The 18672-nt window shown below is 51.8% G+C and overlaps 2 protein-coding genes across 6 annotated transcripts in view; one reads left to right on the top strand and one right to left on the bottom strand.

The window, feature by feature from the left end:
* RASSF4 (Ras association domain family member 4) overlaps positions 1-18672 on the bottom strand; it is a 34313-nt gene that overhangs the window by 7552 nt on the left and 8089 nt on the right. For 4 of the 5 annotated variants that reach the window (XM_070470549.1, XM_070470546.1, XM_070470548.1 and 1 more), the window contains exons 2-6: positions 16117-16213; positions 13683-13758; positions 4613-4746; positions 3153-3244; positions 2095-2252 (exon numbers count right to left, since the gene is read on the bottom strand). In XM_070470549.1, the coding sequence (XP_070326650.1) occupies positions 2095-2252; positions 3153-3244; positions 4613-4746; positions 13683-13758; positions 16117-16178 (522 nt within the window). In that variant the 5' untranslated portion in view covers positions 16179-16213. The remainder of the gene's footprint in view (positions 1-2094; positions 2253-3152; positions 3245-4612; positions 4747-13682; positions 13759-16116; positions 16214-18672) is intronic. The other variant, XM_070470547.1, reaches the window with a different exon arrangement.
* On the top strand, positions 7381-8863 carry DEPP1 (DEPP autophagy regulator 1). The gene is made up of 2 exons (XM_070470551.1): positions 7381-7611; positions 8178-8863. The coding sequence occupies exon 2, from the start codon at positions 8205-8207 to the stop codon at positions 8829-8831; it is 627 nt and encodes a 208-aa protein (XP_070326652.1). The 5' UTR covers positions 7381-7611; positions 8178-8204; the 3' UTR covers positions 8832-8863.

Here is an 18672-nt window from a genome sequence, read left to right on the forward strand (position 1 = left end):
CTACAGGGTGTTCAGACTTCTTGTCCCTGTGACGTTTGCAACGACTAATGTAAGGTTTAAAGTGCCCAACACACCTCTTAGAGGAGAGGTGAATGTACTGAAGATAAAGCCCACGATTCAGTACCCTGAGTCATAAAAACCTCCTTTTTTTTTTTTTTAGGAATGTAGAATTAGAATGAGCCTAAATCCATGCAAAGAATCTTTCTAAATTTTCAAATAATCTCTTAAAATAGCATATCAATATTTATTCAAATATTAGCAAATGGTGCTTACTTAACACTTTGCAGACTAAACCCCTTTGGAACAGTATTTAAAGAATACCCAAGTCAGGGACTTCCCTGGCAGTCCAGTGTTTAAGACTTTGCCTTCCACTACAAGGGGCCGGGTTTGACCCCTGGGCAGGCAGCTAAGATCCCACATGCCTTGTGGACAAAAAACACCAAACATAAAACAGAAGCAATATGGCAACGAATTCAATAAAGACTAAAAATGGTCCACGTTAAAAAAAAAAAAGAATACCCAAGTTAGATGGCTGGTCCTTTGGCTAATCCAGACATTCTTAATCTCTGTTTAACTTCAGCCCTGCCTTCCCCTCCCCCTCTGAGGAAACTGCTCTCAGATACTCCTGGTTTTCCTAGATTTGGACTTCCCTTGGTGGCTCAGATGGTAAAGAAACTGCCTGCAGTGCAGGAGACCTGGGTTTAATCCCTGGGCCATGAAGATCTCTTGGAGAAGGAAATGGCTGCCCACTCCAGTATTTTTGCCTGGTAAATCACATGGACAGAGAAGCCTGGCAGAGTATAGTCCATGGGGTCACAAAGAGTTGGACATGACTGAGTGACTCAGGCATTCACCCTCCTAGATTCAGTGAAGATAACCTATTGTTCCTCATTAAGACTCACTGCAAACCTAGTGTGAAGTGGAGGGAGGTCCTGATGATGGAGCAGGGTCCCTTCAGCCTGCCTTGTTGAATTCTTCATACCCAAGTGCAGGGTACCCCAAGATAAGCTTGAATGGCTCTGAGCAGACCTCAGACCTCACTTATGTGACTGTGCTTTAGATCTGACCCAAGACCTCCCTTTGCCCAGCTCCCCCCATCCCATGAGTCACCCACCACCTATCAGGAAGGGCAGCTGCTGAGCCTGGAAACCCTGGCTTCCAGCTTCCCAGCGCTGCAGGATGTGTTCTATGACAGGACGCTCCATTCAGGGCCTCACCCACACTGCCATGTGTGCCATTTATAGTAACAATCCACTTCTCCTTTTTACAGTTGGGTTTGTTTATGGAATGATGTCATCAGGGGAAGGAGATCTTTTTTTCCTGAGGTCAGTACAATACATACTTGGACAAAAGGCTAGGACAAAAGGCTGAGTGCTGGGAATCAGGAGCTGTGAGAGTTCTCTGGGACCCATCACACCTGCTCCAGGGCACACCTCGACCTAGCTGGCTTAAGTGACATGGCAGTAGGGGACATGACATTCCCATGAAACAATGAACTGACCTTGGGTAGAAACCTTATAGAAAATCGACTTGTTAAAGACAAATTTAGCATCACCCTCCAAATATTCATGCAATTTGTGAGAATGAATTTACAGTGACCGTGTGATGCAAAAAATACAAGCTTTGTGGTCATGAACTGAAATGTTATTTGGGGCAAGACAACTGTCTTCCTGAGCCTGTTTCTCCATCAGGACACAGGCACAGCCCCACCTGTATACCAGGGCTGTGTATGCATGCTAAGTCGCTTCAGTTGTGTCTGACTCTTTGCGACCCCTTGGACTGTAGCTCCCCAGGCTTCTGTGTCCATGGGATTTCCCAGGCAAGAATACTGGAGTGGGCTGCCAAGCTCTCCTCCAGGGGATATTCCTGACCCAGGGATCCAGCCTGCGTCTCTTACGTCTTCTGCATTGGCAGGTGGATTCTTTACCATCAGCACCACCTGGGAAGCCCACCAGGGCTTTGCTGAGGATGAATTCAGGGATGACCCCTCGAGGGGCCCCCACTCCAGAAGGTCCAACGACTGCATGGTGCTTGGGGCTGGTTCCCTATGCCTCAGCTTCAGGGCCCAGGGGAGAGGCCAGACTGGGACTTCACCTTGTGGTTGTAAAAGTGCCCGTTGATGGAGAAGCGGTGTCGCCGGATCCTCTGGGCCTCACCGGGCGCTCGGCTCCTGGGCCGCCTCTGGATCACACAGGCTGCGTCACTCTTGGTCCGCATCAGCTGTGGGGTCTCCTCCTCCTCCTCCACTGGCTCTGTGGCGAGAATGGACAAGGGGGTCAGGCTCAGGGCAGGGGGGGTGCCGCAGCGACAGAACAGCCTCCGGGGTGGTGCTGCGTGTGACGTGTGGCTCCCTGGCACGCTGGGATGCAGGAGACAGCAGTGTGAACGCTGTCCCTGGGATGGAGGCTGGGGTCCAGCCAGTGTGATACCCATTTTGCAGACAGGGAAGGTGACCCCAGACAGGATAACCTGTGTCACCAAACCACATGGCCATAGCCTCTGGGCCTCCAACTCCAGGAACCCAGAGCAGGACTTTGACAGCCCCAGCCCTGCTCTCTGGGACAAGTCCTTCACTGAGTCCAAGAGGAGGGTGCAGAGAGGACAGACACCCAGGTATGGATCCTGGCAGGTGGGGAAGAGGTCCCAGAGGCCTGCAGGGCCAGGTGAGAGCCGTGTTCTCTGCAGACGCTCTCCTTTTCAGAAGGCAGCACGTTGTAGGGACTCAGACAACCACATCATCTCTGGAAGCCTCCACTTCCTTGTCCTTGGGTGAGAAGTCAGTAAGAATGCCGCGGGCTAAGGAGAGATTTAGCAGGTGCTGGGCTTCCCTGGTGGCTCACTGGTAAAGAATCTGCCTGCAGTGCAGGAATTATAGATGTGGGTTTTAGCCCTGGGTCAGGAAGATCCCTTGGAGAAGGCAATGGCAACCCACTCCAGAATTCCACGGACAGAGAAGCCTGGCAGGCTACAGTCCATAGTGTCGCAGAGTCGAACATGACCAAAGCAACTTAGCACACACGCTCTTGAAGGCAAACAAAGCCACTCTTTGCTACTCCACAAAGCTGACCTCCAGAGGTGGCAGTCATGAGCCAGCCCCACCACCACCCCAGAGAAGTGAGACTGGGTCCTGGGCTGCTCGAGGCCCCACCGACCTGAGCTGTCTCTGGAACTCTCCTCCCGGGGCCCAGCCTGAGCGCTGGGTTCCTGGGCAGTGACTCTGCCATCTTGAACAGGTAGCTCCTTCCTGAAAAGAGACAATCATGATGCTCAGAGGGCTGCTGGCAAAGAAAGGGAGCTCAGATCAAAGAAAAGGAGGCTGGCTGCCTCTGTGGGCCAGACACAGGCCAGAAGCAGGACAGGCCGAGTTGAGGCCAGGATTTCACACGTGGTCAATGTAAAAGATGAAAAGAAAAGCAAAAGATTGCCAGTGTCTGCTGGAAGGAGAGGGAGTCTGCCCTGCAGACCTGAGTGGAATGTCCTAGGCCCTGGGGTAGGACAGAGGAACACACACAGTAATCATGCTGGGCGCCAGGCCGAGGCGGTTGGCTTCCGTGGCTACGTGCCGAGTGGGCTCTCCTGGGCTGCCCTCTGGCCTGGGGGAGTAGGGCAGCAGCATCCTTGAGTGGCCTAACCTCCAGGCCTCTGAGAAAGGTGGACTCCAAGCCAGGGTGGCCAGGGCTGGACCGGAGGAGGGATGGGCGTAATGGGAAGTAGGCACACCGAGAAAGAGAATGTGGGAGGAGTAGACAGAGGAGCCAGCACTGAGGGGCCTCTGAGGGTCCTTGTCTGAGACTGTTCGTGTGACCACTTTTACCCTCTTTTCTAAGGAGCCCATCCAAACGCGAAGCTCTAAGGCTCAAAATCCACTCTGGGTAACTAGGGACACCTGGAGATACACCACAGGTGTCAATGTGCAAAGGGCCATGAGAGCAGCAACTTTCCTTGAATTTTTGAAGGGGAAAATGTTTTGAGTTTCTGACTCTTAGAAGGATTTATTACGTGTAGAAGCAAGCATAACTCAGCAGCTTATTGCCCGTCTTTGGGTGTGAAGTGGGAAGAGGCAAACATCTGTTAAGACAGGTAGAAAACCATTTTATCCTGATCAAAATGTTCTTAATATATTCAAATAAATCTAATACAAATAAATTCTGATAAATTTGTAAAAATAAATTCTGATATTGAAATAAAAGCAGAGCCACTGGAGGCTAAACTTGTGTGTTTTAGGATAGAACAGGAGATGCTGAGAGGCTTGGCTTGCAGGCAGTGTTGGGGGGCCTCTTTCTCTTACAGATAAGGAATGTTTGAGAATCACAAGTGGAGGGGAGGGCAGCCTGGATCGCTCTCCAGGAGCGAGGGTGACTTGGTTGTCATGGAGAAGAACCACTTGGGGATGAGGCTTCAGGTTGGCAGCTGAGGTCCTGGGCTGAGGCAGTCAAGGGGTGACAGGAGTGACCGGGTTGAGGGTGGGTTACCCTCCCACCTCCCGCCCCAAACAGAAATGGGGCTTCCACGCAGAGGCAGAGATCAACCTCCTGGCCCCACACACTCCAAGCAGCACTTTCAGGTTGTCATGGAGACAAGCTGGCCCCGCCCCATCCAGCGGGTCACTCACGAATGGCAGCTGGACTGTCCGGTTGTCCAGGAGAGGTGCACGCGCTCCCTGTCATCCTGTATCTGGAGCCGGATGGGCCGCTTCAGTCCCCAGGAGATGTTGAGGAGCCCCTCGATGATCAGAGCCCCTTCTTCCTGTGGGGACCCACACGCTTAGCCTGTCCTCTCAGAGCAGCTGCACTCAGGGGTCACTGACCACCCTCACACCCCCCTCAGAAGTCAGCCCCGGCCCAGGGGACTCCCCAGTGCACTCAGGCCCCCAAATGCAGCCTCTTATCCCTGGGGTCCCGTCTTCCTCTAGGGGAAGGCTCACGGATTTCTCTGTGCTCTAAGGCACGAGGCCCGGGCTGGAGAGGAAGCCTGAAGCGTGCCCTTCCACCGCTCGGGCGCAGGGGCTGGGACAGGGCGCTGAGTCAGGTATCCCACAGGAACGCAGCTGCTGTCCGGCAGGCACGTCCACACAGGGCAAGGAAGCATGCTCCAGGGAAGCACAGCTGTGCAGACACCGGTGCAACACAGGGCGGCTCTCCGCCCAGCGCTGCGCCTGCTCAGGGGGCCCACGGTCACCTGGCCCTTCTGGGAATGTGCCAAGGGCACTGGATCCCATGCTCACTAGAACTGAGCGGGACTAGCATGGTCCCCACCCCCAGATTTCCAAGCTGGCCTCTTTCCTGAGGGCCAGTCTTGCCTTCCTCACCACCTGGGATATGGCCAGTCCCACATCCCACCAGTGGCACACACACTCAGAGTGTCTACAACAGCTCCTAGCCTGCATCCCTGACCAGCCCCAATTCTCCAAGGTCTGCAGATGGCACAGCCACTCACCTGCTGCCAAACCCTGAGGTCCTAATCAACAGAGTCCTCCAGAAGCACTCTCAGCCAGCTCCTACTTGCTCCCCTTGGGTCCTTGATTCTGTTTCTTGACCTATTTCAGGTTTCTGTCTGCACACAACCACCTCCAACTTCCCTGTGCCAAGCTAATCAAGCCCACACGTGCTCCTGGCCAGGCTGCTTTGTCTGTACCCTCAGAGCATCTGCCAGAAACCTTCTTTGCCTCACCCTTCAGCAGAGTCAGATCTCCCCAGCTACATGCTCCTAATCTGCTGATACTGGTCTTTCGGCAATAAACTTAAAACATCATTCTCCCAGTGCTATCTCAAGCACCATTCTATTATAGATTCATCAAAGCCATTTCTTTCTCCTTGTTAGCACTGAAAACTGTGAGAACAGGGACCTTGTGGAAGTCTCATATCCCTGGCAACACTTACAGGGGTGTCCTGCAGTATTGATTTCATGGTTAGTTCGTAATAGTTTAAAAACACCCTGCCATCCACAAAGAAAATAGTTCTCTTCTGTACAAGGTTATCAAAAATACACATAGCTTTCTGGAATGGCTTTGCACCATCTGCTAAAAAGAAAACAGGTAACAACAACAACAAAAGAAACACCCAGAGTCACTGATAACCACTGATGCTACACAGGCACAAATAGGTAACTATCTGTAAAGTAAAGACTTGATGGATTCAATGAGTTAAAGGTCCCGTGAGGATAATAAGAAAACCCAAAGTGGGTGGTGAAGGAGGTCCCACTCCTCTGCTGTGGGTTTCCTCTGATAAGATCAGAGAAAGCTGCAGGCTGAGAGGGTGTTCCCTCCATCCAGGGTAGGGGAGCTCAGACTGGGGGCACCCCCGCTGTCTTTTCAGGGACACCAGACATGAGTCGCACAAGGCAGCTGGTCCCCAGCATGGCTTAGCCCTAACCTCAGAAGCAGCAGCTCTGCCCCAACCCCTCGCTTCCCCAGAGCAAGCCCCACCTCTTTCTTCACAGTGGGGTCCCCAGAGCCGTCTTTGAAGGCCTGGCCTCAGCATGTCCAGCCTCATGGACCCCACCTCAGCCTTGCCCCAGAGCATCAGCTTGTCTGCAGCTGTTTTTTTTTTTTTCCATGTTCCTCCACCCAGAGTCCACTGTGGGGCGGGTATCAATGGATAATCATGTCTGCAAGTGGACATGAGATGTTCCTGGTGGAGCGGAGGCTCTCTCCAGCAATGCGTCAACATCTGACAGTGGTGTCTGAAGCCAAGTCTGAAAACCAAGACCTGAACCGCATTTTGGGTGAAGGACGTAACGACTGGTCCATTGCTACGTTCTCTGTACCTAGAATAGTCACTGGTGCAGAGAAGTACTAGTTAGATACCCAGGAACAAATACACAAGCCAGTTCTCATCTGATAGCTCCTCCTCTGTGAAGCGGTAAGACCAGGACCCCTCAGGCTGCCTCTGGTCCCGAGGACCAGAGGAAGGTGGGCATAGCCCAAGTCTCAGCAAGCCCAGGAAGCCCAGCCTTGGCCACCTCCAGGCTGAGTTCTGCATTGCTGTGTCTGATGGGGTCCCTTGCAGGTGCAGGCTGGGGGCTCAGCCAGAGCCAGCACTGGGCCAGAGTGATGTGGGATGTCGGCGTGCTGGTGTAAGATGTATCGAAGAATGCTTCCAGGCAGAGATGGCAGAGTCTAGGGCTGCTGTGGAAGTCCACTGGAGGCCCCTGCCCCTCCCAGTGCCCTGAGATGGCCAGGAGCTGTGGCTACCCCAACCCTGCCCTGCGGAATAAACATTCCCAGAACCTCCCAGGAGTGCAAACACTTGCTCCGAGCTGGCAGCTGGGCCAGACCCCGCCCAGCCAAGCTGTTTTCCTCTGAGAGCCTTCCTGAGTGCTGCTATTTTTGGCCCCGTGTGACAGTAATTGATTGCTGGTGGAAAGGTATAAAAGCAGTGGCCAGGCCCCAAGGTTTGCCAGACAGCTCAGGGAGGCTTTCACTCTGGATAGCAGCACAGTGGACAGAGGCCTGGCATATGGTCCTTGTTGTCCTTCTCGCAGCAATCTGGCTCCGGACACCGGCTCCAACTCCTCGACTCTGAGCCCTTGGCCCTGAGTTTCCTGGGCGCTTCCTGAGGACTTCCTTGCTCATCCATCTCCCCTGATACCCCCAGACTTTCTCAGCTACAGGTAAGGGAGGGCTACTGCTCTCTGGTTTGAGGTAAAACAAAAATGCATTGGGTATGTTTGAGGGCAGTTCTCAGCCTGGGACGTGCCCTGCCTCACTGGGTTAAAGACCAGGATGCAGCTAAGAGTGGTGACGACAGCTGCAGAGGGGCTTCATATTCATAGAGGCGTTACCCCTGAGGAAAACGTTCCATATGTTTTCCCGACACCCTTGAGAGGTGTATTTATAACCCTATTTTATGGAGAAGTGGAGGCTTGGAGAGGTGACTTTTCCAAAGAACCTTGGTCTTTAAACCCAGGTTTGGTTTTAAACCCAGGTTTCCTCGGACTCCCGTCCATGAAGCTGGGCTCTCTGATTTGTATAGGTTCTTGAACCACAGTAATATTAAGAGTCTTAAGTGATGTTAGCAGAAAGAGCCCAGGAGTTCGAGCCTGGTCTTGGATCTGCAGACTTTAAATTGCTCTCAGGCTTCTGATTCTCCCAGGGGACCTCAGATGGGGGAGGGGACATGGGAGGGGTGTCAGGATGGCCAGCGGTCCCTCACCCCGAGTTCTCTGTCAACCAACAGGTCGCTGCCTCCCCTTCACCGGCAGCTATGAGGTCCCGGCTTTTGCTTTCTGTGGCCCTCCTGCCCACAATTCGGGAGACCTCGGAGGAGATGCTACCCGGAGGGGCTGGAGAGGAGCCCCCCGCCTCCCCCAGCCTGGATGACTACGTGAGGTCCATTTGTCAGTTGGCACAGCCCACCTCAGTGCTGGATGAGGCTGCAGCGAGGGTGCGAACCAGCAGACCCCACCGGCCAGCCCGTTCCTGTGCGAAGAGCTGCCCCACTGGGTCTCTACAGGACATCACCACTCGCTTCACTGGCCAGCAGCCCTCCCTGCCTGGGACTGGCACTGTGGACCCCCTGGACTGGCTCTTTGGGGAGTCTCAGGAGAAGCAGCCAAGTAGAAGGGATGTGCCAAGGAGGACTGGACCCTCCGCTGATCCCTGGGCTTCTCGCAGACAGATGGACAGTGGCAAGGCCCCAGCGACCCCCAGAGGGAGGCTGAGTGATGCCAAGGATCCAGGGCACTCCCTGCAGAGAACGTCGAGGGACTGGCACCGGTGCTCCCAGGCTTCTGGGCAGCCTGGGCAGGATGCGGGCTCCCCCACAAGCCCCCGCCCCAGCAGCATCCTCAGAACTCTCTATTTGCACCTCCCGGTGATCCATGAACTCTGACATCTCCCCAATAAAGACTTCTGTAAACAGCACACAGATCTGCGTCTCCGCCACACCTCCCCTTCCTATCCACCCCCCCCAGTCCAGGTGGGCACTGCCCTGGCAGGTCTGTGGGAGGGAACCACCTCTCTGCAGGGGCTCTCTGCTTTGGCAAGTCCTAGTGAGACCCCATCTTTGAATAACAGCCTGTCCCACTTGTGGTTCTCCTAACTGGCTGATCACCTTTGGCAAGTTATTTAACATGTCTGTTCCTCAGTTTTCTCCTGGATAAGCTGTGATTAATGAGACCTGCCTCCTAGGTTGTGCTAAAACCTGCACACATTTGGGGGCGCAGGTTACGAGCCCACACGTGGAGCAGCTGCTGCCTCTCTGGCGGCCTCACAGGTGGGGGAAACAAGGAAGTTTGGGGGAGAAGAGAAACGAAGGTCTTGGCCCCAGTGGTTTCAGAGCCCAGCCCTGGGCACTCCCAAGTCCCCCCACGGGGCCCATGAGCAAACAGAGGGGCTCCGCAAACACAGCTGCTGTGCTTCAGGGGGTCTGTCCCTGGGGCTTCCCAGGTGCCTCAGGGGTCCCACCGCGCAAGTCCTGCTGTGGCCTCAGGAGCATTCCCCCACGCTGACGGCCAAGACAAAACCTGCATCGGTCAGCCTGCAGGGCACTGCTCACCAGACCACATGGTTCTGTCTCCACTCATTCCCACCCCCCACCGCCTCATCCAGGGGGTGAACGGCACGGTTTAGGTGCCCCGCTCTTGGGTACGTTCAGGGACCACAGCTTCATTCCACATGTCCATGGGTGCCCCCCCGCCCCGCCCAGCCCTGGGTCTCCACAGCCTGGCAAACCCAGTTCCCAGAGGCGTCTGGCAAGCAAGGGGGTGAGGGTGAGGAGTAGGGGAGGGGGCAGACTCCATTCCTCAGGGAGGAGGTGGGGCATCAGAGCACCGAGAAGACACAGGCCTGAGACCCGCTGCTGGGTTCTCCTGGGCCTGGCCAGGGCTGGCTGCCCTCATCTGGCTGGGAAGGACAGAGGAGCAAAGGATAGAGCTGGGGCCACAGGAGGGCTCACGGCCTGCTTCAGTTTCCCCGACCTCCTTGCTCTGTGGACTAGCAAATTAGTTTCCCTCCCTCTCTTTTGCCCTTTCTTTCCTTCAACTTTAAAATATTTACAAAAATCACTTTGGATGCTTACAGTGCTTATCAGTCTTCTTTAATGTGTGTTCTCTGAGGAGGCAGAATGTAAACCGTACATTAAAAAAAATTATTAGCATGATGATAATTTTAATTTTAAAAGAAAACATTTCAGACAAGTGGTTAGTTTCCTGATCTGTAAAATGGGGACAGCAAGGCCCATCCTTCACATTCTACAGTGATTGGGGAAACAGTACAAGTGAACTTGGAGATGGAATTATGAACACTGTATACAAATTCCCAGCCGTCACTAACTGCTGTGCCTCTGGGTTTCTGACCTTCTGCAGCAAATATGTGTGGAACAGGCATGGGTTGGAACATCCTTAGGAGGTGATGATGAGGGCTGACCTACTGGGTGGGTGTGTGGCTGGTGATGGGATGTGCTGGGCTCACTGGGCAGCCTTACAGAGAAGCAGCGGAAACTAGGATGACGTTGCTAATCCCGCAAGCTCAGAAATCACACTGCTGCACTTTGGGAGATCAGACAGGGCCAAGGAGAGCCCTGGGCTCCAGACTTCTCTATTTCCTGGATGTAAAAGAAGCTAATGGCACCTTCAGAAGGTACCCCCTAAAAAGAAAACAGAAAAGAATAAAGGTCTGGGAGAAGTGGTCTCCAGCGGTGTCCCAAGCGCCTGAGGACAGAAGAGCCTAACAAAGTGTTCGGTGTGGCCCTAGTGAGCAGCCTCATTCTTCTCCCACCCTCGGCTGAGACAGGGAAGCGAACCAAAGGCCCCTCCCACCTGGAGAGGCAGGCTGGAAAGCACTCAGCAACTCCCAGGGAACACGGGTGGTCTGTCAACGCCTGTCATTCCTGGCTTCAGGCCTTAGGGGAAGGGGGATCATTCTAAGAGGGAAGGGGACCCCTGGTGGAGGAAGGTCCTTCCGATACTGAAGCACGCTCCAGTGGCTCAGAGGCTGAGGTCCTACACTGGGTGTGATATGCGCTCAGGCCACCAGGGGGAGCTCTGTATCCATTTAGAGCTGAGCGCTGGGCAAGGTGGGAGGCTGGCTTTGGAAGTTGGCCGCACACCACACCCAGTGACCCCAGGGCCCTAAGGCCTCTAGCTCATAATGTCAGCAGTGATATAGTTGCCCACTGGCATTTCCTGGTGGTCCATTATTCTCTAGAGGCACCAACCAGCCTGGTTAAAATGTTTTGCTATTTTTCCAAAAGGCTCAGATTGCTCCTGGTTATTCACACTTTTCATTGTAAAACAAGCAGAATTATCCTATCCTAAAGGCAAGGTTTTCAATGAAGGAAGCTAGTGCTTCAGCCTATTGAGCTGGGAATCCTATGCTCCTAGCCCTTTAGAAGCTGGGGAAAGTTCACAGGGAAACGCTTGCTCCAGGTGCGGCCCCTGCCCATTGACATATTTCATCTCTCCAAGTTCAAGGGACTGCAGATGAGACAGTGGAAGAGAAGGTCCCCAACCGTAGCAGCCAGGCTGAGGTTGCTCCATGGGTACCCGATGCTGAGCGCCCTCTGCTTAGGTTAGGGATAGAGCCTGGGGAACAAAGGTAATGAACAGCTCTCTGAGTCTCTAAGATCTGGTGAGTCATCCTCAATAGAGACCTCCAAAGCCCTCCAGAGCTTAATGCTGACCATGCTATCACTCTATTAAACACTTCTCTGCTCAGGTCTTGGAGCCACACCAGCATCTTTGACTTACTTCAGTGTCATCTTGGACCAGAGATTTGAAGAGTCTTGGTTTCTTTGTTGGAAAATGGCCCCTCCTCCCTCATCAAGTTCTAGGACTACAATGAATAGAGTTGAGGCCTCGCTCCTCCTGTCTGTCCTGCCCTTGGGGTCTGCAGGGTCAGGAGAGGCCAGTCTCAGGTGGCCCTGTAGCAAGTTCTGAGGACAGCGAGTCTCTGAGGCCCAGAAGGTCCCAGGTGAGCCATCTGAGGCCCCGACACTGGGTGGTGGGTGAGTCACTCTGAGACGTGGTGCTCTAGGAACCAGTCATGCATTTCAGTATTAGAACTCCCTGCCTCCCAAGCCAGTGACCTGTCTCGATGGTGGCGGTCACCTCCAAAGACATACACTCCCTCAGGCTGGCACACCTGGATGGTTAAAGCTGCAGAAGTTTCATGAAAAGTACTTTCCAGCTCCAAGGAGATCCGCACCTGCTTTAGGGTTAGAAAAATGAAAATCTCTGCCTGTGGGATGTTAACTTCCTGCCTCTGGGGAACGTCAGGAGCTCCTCTTCCTGATGCAGGGTCCTCTAGTCCTCCACGGGGACTGTCCTATCACACAAACAGGGTTGGGGCTTCCCAGTCCCTCTTCCCACTCAGCTTTTCCTACAGAGGGGAATGCTCTGGGGAATCCCAAGTGCCAAGATCAAGCTCTTAGATCAGCTGTTCTCAAACTTGGCCATCACCAGAATTCCCTGGAGGACTTGTCAAAACAGCTGTGAGGTTGAAAGAGTTTCTGATTCAGCAGGCCCGAGGAAAGGAGGGTGGGAAGAGTCTGCTGGCCTTTCTCAGACACTGATGGGCTGCAGAAAGTCCAAGAGCCAACACGATCTCAACCTTGTGTTCAGTCTCTCTGTCATGTCCAACTCTTTGTGACTGTATGGACTATGGCCCGCCATGTAACTCCTCTGTCCATGGCATTTTTCAGGTGTGAATGCTGGAGTGGATTGCCATTTCCTTGTCCAGGGGATCTCAACCGTGGTAACCCCCAAAATAAAGCTTAATCATGATAAGACTTCCCATTTGGCCTTTCAAATTATCCCAATATCCTGACCAGGGCTCCCCTGTGACAGATCTGGAAGTTCTGGATTGTGGTAAGACCACCTCTACTTAATCTGCCTGGTAAGTGGTTCCCTGAGCCTTGGCCATGCTGGTCACTCCCTGGAGTCCAGCTGGTGCCCATGGGCTATGTTCAGCTTCCAGATGTGCTTTGTTTAGCTCACATAGTGTTTCAAGGTTTGGAAATTCCACATGAAATTCCAGATATTTAGCTTCTTTTGAAAAATCAGCAAGGGTTTGGGTGTCCCAGTCTCATAACTCCATGGAGCCACCCTGGGTTGGATCTGACAGGCAGCAGTGGCCTGCCAGTGGACTGATGTCCTCTTCGAGGTCCTCTCTCCCCACGCCCACCCTGCCTTTCACGCTTGGACCTGCCTGGCCCTCTGAGCATCATCTGGGGAGATCTCCTCCACTGCAAGGCTCTCCTCTTGGTTGAAAAGCAGAGTGGCTCTGCTTTTATTCCTGGATTGCTGTGAATTTGGGCAAACCAGGGCCCTGTGATGGAGAATGGGCTGAGGAAGGACTGGGCTGGGTGGAATCTCAAAAGATTTCAAACACCAGAATCCTGACCTTCACTGAGACAGAACTCCCAGGAGGAAGGAGAAGACCCATGTCGTGAAATACATCGGCTCTGCATTCTTTCGGGGATGGTCCGACCCTCAGCACACTTGCAGGGACCTCAAAGGAGATAATTTGGTCCCCAACTCAGAGAATGGGAGACCTTACAATTCATTATCGTTACCGGACACTTAAAGTGAAGGAAATATTCTTTCACTTGGTTAAAAGGTATAAAGAATTACCCTTGGTTAACAGATATAAAGCAGTTGCCAAGAAAAAGACTTGCCAAAGTCTTTTTTGGCAAGCCAGGATATATGGTGACCTTATGAAAAAGAAGAGAAATGGGCCTTACCTCTCTGTGTCTCAGCTGAAAGCTTCTGCCCTCATGGTAGCAGTTGTAGGTTTTCAGCAGGCTTAAGAGCTCTGACCTAAAAAGGTAAAGACACACATGTGATCCTGGAATGTGATCGGCCCTTAGATAAGGCATTTGGCTTTGGTGGCCTCAGTTTCCTCATTTGTAAAATGGGCATAATGTACACATTTTGCCAACAGTATATATTCCATTGAGAGGCTAGACTTTGCCATCAGACACATGCCTTTCAATCTTCTAGGGAGTTTCACATGCCATCACTCCTAGAAAGCCTGAGGTGGGGCTGAGAAGGAAGCAAAACTCACAGAGGGGCCCAGGTCACATTGTGGTACTTCGAGGGTATTTGCACAATTTCACTGTTATAGATAAGAGTTCCTGACAATCTCTCTATACTTTACTTCTGAGTCACCTCCTCAGAATAAATCACTTGGACTTGGATAATTGGCAGCTTGCTTTTTTCCACCATATGACTTCCTATAAGGGTCTGGGGTGGCTGCTCTGGGAGTCCCACCAGAGATGTCTGTCTCTTCCTCCTCCTGACTTTCTGAATGTGGTCAAGGGATGAGGGTGACAGCTCCAAGAGTAAGATCCTGAAGGCCCCAGGAAGGCGACTGTATCCAAACGCTTTCTCCCCAGAATGAAGGGAAAGCACAGCTTATGTCCTGGCTGAGGTGTGGCACAGAGAAGCTGACTCCAGTTTGCTGCACCCAAGCTGGGCTCTGCAGGCAGTGCAGTCCAATAGACATGAAATGAAAGCTACACACATGATTTTAAATTGTCCGGTAGCCATATCGGGCTTCCCTGGTGGTCAAGTGGTAAAGAATCTGCCTGCCTGCCTGTAGGCAGGAGATGCGCAGGAGACCCGGGTTCAATCCCTGGCTTGGGGAGACCCGCTGGAGAAGAAAATGGCAACCCACTCCAGTATTCTTGCCTGGGAAATCCCATGGACAGAGGAGTCTGGTCAGCTATAGTCCATGGGATCGCAAAAGAGTTGGACACAACTCATGGATTAAATCACCACACTAGTCATATTACCAAGGACATAAAATAGGGGAAATTATTTTTAATAACACATTTTATTGAACCCAATGTATCTAAAATATTATCATGTAATCTATGTAAAAACTATTAATGAGACTTTGTTCACTGTTTTATTTTGTAAGAAATGTTTGCCACTTGGAGCTTCTTTTATATTCACTACACCTTTTCAGCCTAGGCTATGTGCTTGACAGCCTGTGGCTGGTGGCTCCCTGTTGGAAAGAGAGGCTCTAGAACCTCTCAGGCAGTGCTTTCACCCACACTCAAGCAATCTAGGGCCTGGATGAGCAAAACACACTCTGCTGCTCTGGTGTGCAGCCCTGTGTGATGACGGTAACTGGCAAGGTTTTACAACTTAATGGCGTTAACAATGCAGGATTCAATATTGCATGTTCATTGTGCTTCTAAGGGCGTAAACACTGAATATAATTTCGTTAGAATGTATATATAGCACATACTTAATAGGATATATATGTATATATATGCATAACATATAAGTGGGCTTCCCAGGTGGCACTAGTGGTGAAGAACCCGCCTGTCAATGCAGGAGATGTAAGAGATGGGGGTTCGATCTCTGACTGAAGTGACTTAGAATGCACGCAACATATAATTCATCACATTAGGGTTATTATTATGACTTTCCCAAAATGACATTAATATTGTTACATTGTTCTTATTAACAAATCTAAATAAGGAAAATGATCTTGTAGGCAGCACTGTTTTTTCAGGGTCTCCAGTAGGAGGATCCTAGGGGCCAGGTCCTCAGTAAAAGCTAATGCATTTTAAGGAGACTTGGTTTGACTTCAGGACAACAGACAGGAACTGCCCAAGTTTAGAAAATATTTGGACTCAGGACTCGGAAAGCAAGATAAAATGGAAAAAAAAAAATGATTTTTTTCTCTTTAGTTCAGCAGTGAACTTGGAAGTTTCCCAAACAGTTTTTCTTTTTTTAATTATGAGACACGCAGGGAGTAAATAAAATAAAAAGAAGCAGAACTAAATCATAATGTGAATAAAATATACTTTTTCAATAAAAACTTAACATCAGTTTTGAGGGTTCTTTCCATGAACTGTTTAACACAATAAGAGTTTAGGATTGCTTTAGTTTTTAAATAAATTAAATGCCACCTCTGCAGAGTCACAGTAGGCAGTCACACTTTCCTGCTTTCCTGGGCCCTAGGAGGTGGGGGTCAAATGTATACCTTGATCCTTGATCTCCAAAGAGAAAGACTTCAAAAAGAAGTGCCCCCATCACTGTCCCTGGGGCAGGCCCATCATCATACCTATTAAATGTGCCCAAAATCCTTTCCCACAAAGGCAGGGGCGTGGCCACGGGGATGGCAGGCCTGGAGGCCCCTCTCTGCGTACAGTGACTTACTTCAGAATGGACTTGCTGTCGCTGATGGGCACATGAGAACTGGGGGGACAATCTTCCTTCATCTTCTCCTTTTGTCTGCAGACTTGGAAGTTACCTGCTAGGTAGAAAAGGAAGGGCCCACAGACAAGTAAGCCAGGAGGAGCAACAGCCAGCGTGGGGCCAAAGCTTTGGTGTAGAGGCCTGAGACCATGTTCCTACTCCTACTTCACCTCAGCCCCCATCCCCAGGCAGGAGTGCATAAAGTGTCAGACCCAGAGGACTTAACGGGACCCCGCACCCACATGTGCCAGCCCAGGCAGGGCAAGATCAGAACTACCGATCAGCCCCCTCCCCCACACCTCTTCACAATCCCTAGAAACCAGATCAATCTCCTGTTTCAGGTTATGTTCTCTTTTCCTTTTAAGGACACCTTGAATGATGTCTTCTACCTTGACGGCTCCCTCAAACCTCTAAGTCACCCCAAGCCTTTCTTGTCCATCCCCAAGGATCCTGGGGTGGTTGCCCCATTGCTGCCTTTGGAGTCAGCACACCTGGGCCAGCCCTCTTAGTGACAGGCTGATTGGTACCATATTCACTACATGCTGGAGGCTGTTGAGCGTATTCTATGAATTATTTATTCCTGACAGTACAATTATGAGGTAAGGACCATCGTATACCCATTTCACGGATGGGAAAACAGGGACAGAAGTTACATAGCTTCACATAAGATTCCCAGTGAGTAAATGGCAAAGTCACTGATCACAAGCATCTAGCGCCTCGATTCTGGTCTTTTAGCCCCTTCTCTATACTGATCTTGACAGTGACTTAAACCCTCAGACCCTTCATTTTCTCTTTGGTGAATGAAGTAACTTCTGACCTATAGAGTTGTTCATAGACTCATCCATGAAACTGTCTCTTCTCATTCACAACCTGGAAATGTTTGTGGAGCTTCCCAAGCCCTCCGGGATTCCTTTCATGGAGGGTAAACCTGCTAGAGCTTTCTCTATCCTGTTGGCATCCTGCACATAGATTCCTGCTCTTTTCTGTCTCTGCATCATTCTGGCCAAGTGCTCTTTTATCAACGCCCCCTGTGCTTTGGGCTCTAAGGCAGCTTCACACACACACACACACACACACACACACACACACGCTCTAACCTCGATTGTGCTTCTGTACCCCTTCTCCCAAGTTGCAGCTAGGAATGAGGGGTTTAGTGACCCTGGGAGGTGGCACAGACCTGGGAGGGCACACAGCATGTCTTTCACAGTGTGGAGCTCCTTTGGCTTCTTCACACACACAGACAAAACCCAACATCTGTTCACACAAGCCTGGTTCAGCCACATCTTCCTGACCTGTGTGTGTGCCAGTGCTGCTGTGGGGCCTAGATCCCGTTCAGCTGCTGTCTCATGGAGGACCTCACTGCACAGTGCCCTAGGTGCTGACCCCAGCTAGCCCAGCACACTGTCTTCCTGCTGGCTTGATCCTCCCACAAACAAGAAGAGCTAGCCTTCTTGTGGCCCCATCAGCCCTGAGCATCGTTGCCGGAGGCAGGGGATACACAGTTGGCATGGAGACGGAGAATGATTTGAGGGTGGTGAGCTTCCCAGTGACATCAGAATCATCCCCTAAACCGCTCCCCTCTGCCTTGGTCTTGCCAGTGTGGCAAACTGGCCCACAGATGGGGCAGGCTCCCAGCTGTGGCCAACAGCCGGCCCTGCATCCGTAGGGCACAGGGCATTGGCACCGTGGGGGCCTGGAGCTGGGGGCCTCCAGTGGCATTCTCCTTGGCCTATTTAAAAATAGGGTTTCAGTTCCTCAGCACTTCAGCCCTCCTGTGGAAAAAGTGATCTGCCAGATTCTCTCTCCGGGTACTTCCTTAAATGCTACCAACACAGAAGCTGGCTTCAGCCCAGGGCAAGGCTGAGTCTCTCAGTCAAACCTGTTTCTGCTGGGTCAGTGACCCAACTGTCTTGTTTTAAGCAAGCTCATAGTGGGAAGGGCGGATTTACCCAGAAATAACCCGAGGAGCTTTTTCTTCCTCATGCCTTGCTCTGCAGCCAGCTTCTCTCACTCCTCCCCACTTCCTGCTCTTGCTCCAGCCTGCCTGAGCTGCTCTCAGGTCCCCTAATGGGTCCGAGGCTTTGTCCTCCCTTTGGGCTTTTATGGCCATTCTGTCTCAGAAGCCAGCATCATCCTCATCCTAGACCCTAACCTTAGCTGCCCAGGAAGCCCTTCCTAGAGCAGGCCCCTCCTCCAGCCATCAGCTCCTCTCTGGCCCAGCACCCGTGCCCCGCTCTCCTCCGCAGGACCTGCCTCTCGCTTTGACTCTCCCAGGAGGGCAGGAGCCTGATGTGGCAGAGATGCTGCTTTTATGCCTCACCGCTTGTTTCCAGTACAGATCACAAAAACTGGATGCTGCAGGAGATCCATAAATGGCTGTTAAATTATTGAATGAGTACAGAAAGCCTCATGAGGTTCCCCCAAAGTCAGCTTTCCCAGAGTTGTGTATACACAGCCGGAATAAATCATGTAAAGGTCTCTAGTGGTCAGGGACGTGACTTGGCTGAGGGACATTGG

Source organism: Odocoileus virginianus, chromosome 7 (genome assembly GCF_023699985.2).
Source record: "Odocoileus virginianus isolate 20LAN1187 ecotype Illinois chromosome 7, Ovbor_1.2, whole genome shotgun sequence".
In the NCBI taxonomy this organism is placed as follows: domain Eukaryota; kingdom Metazoa; phylum Chordata; class Mammalia; order Artiodactyla; family Cervidae; genus Odocoileus; species Odocoileus virginianus.

What these genes read in the sequence shown, in the direction of transcription:
- DEPP1 (XM_070470551.1), top strand. Translation starts at nt 8,205, where the DNA reads ATGAGGTCCCGGCTTTTGCTTTCTGTGGCCCTCCTGCCCACAATTCGG.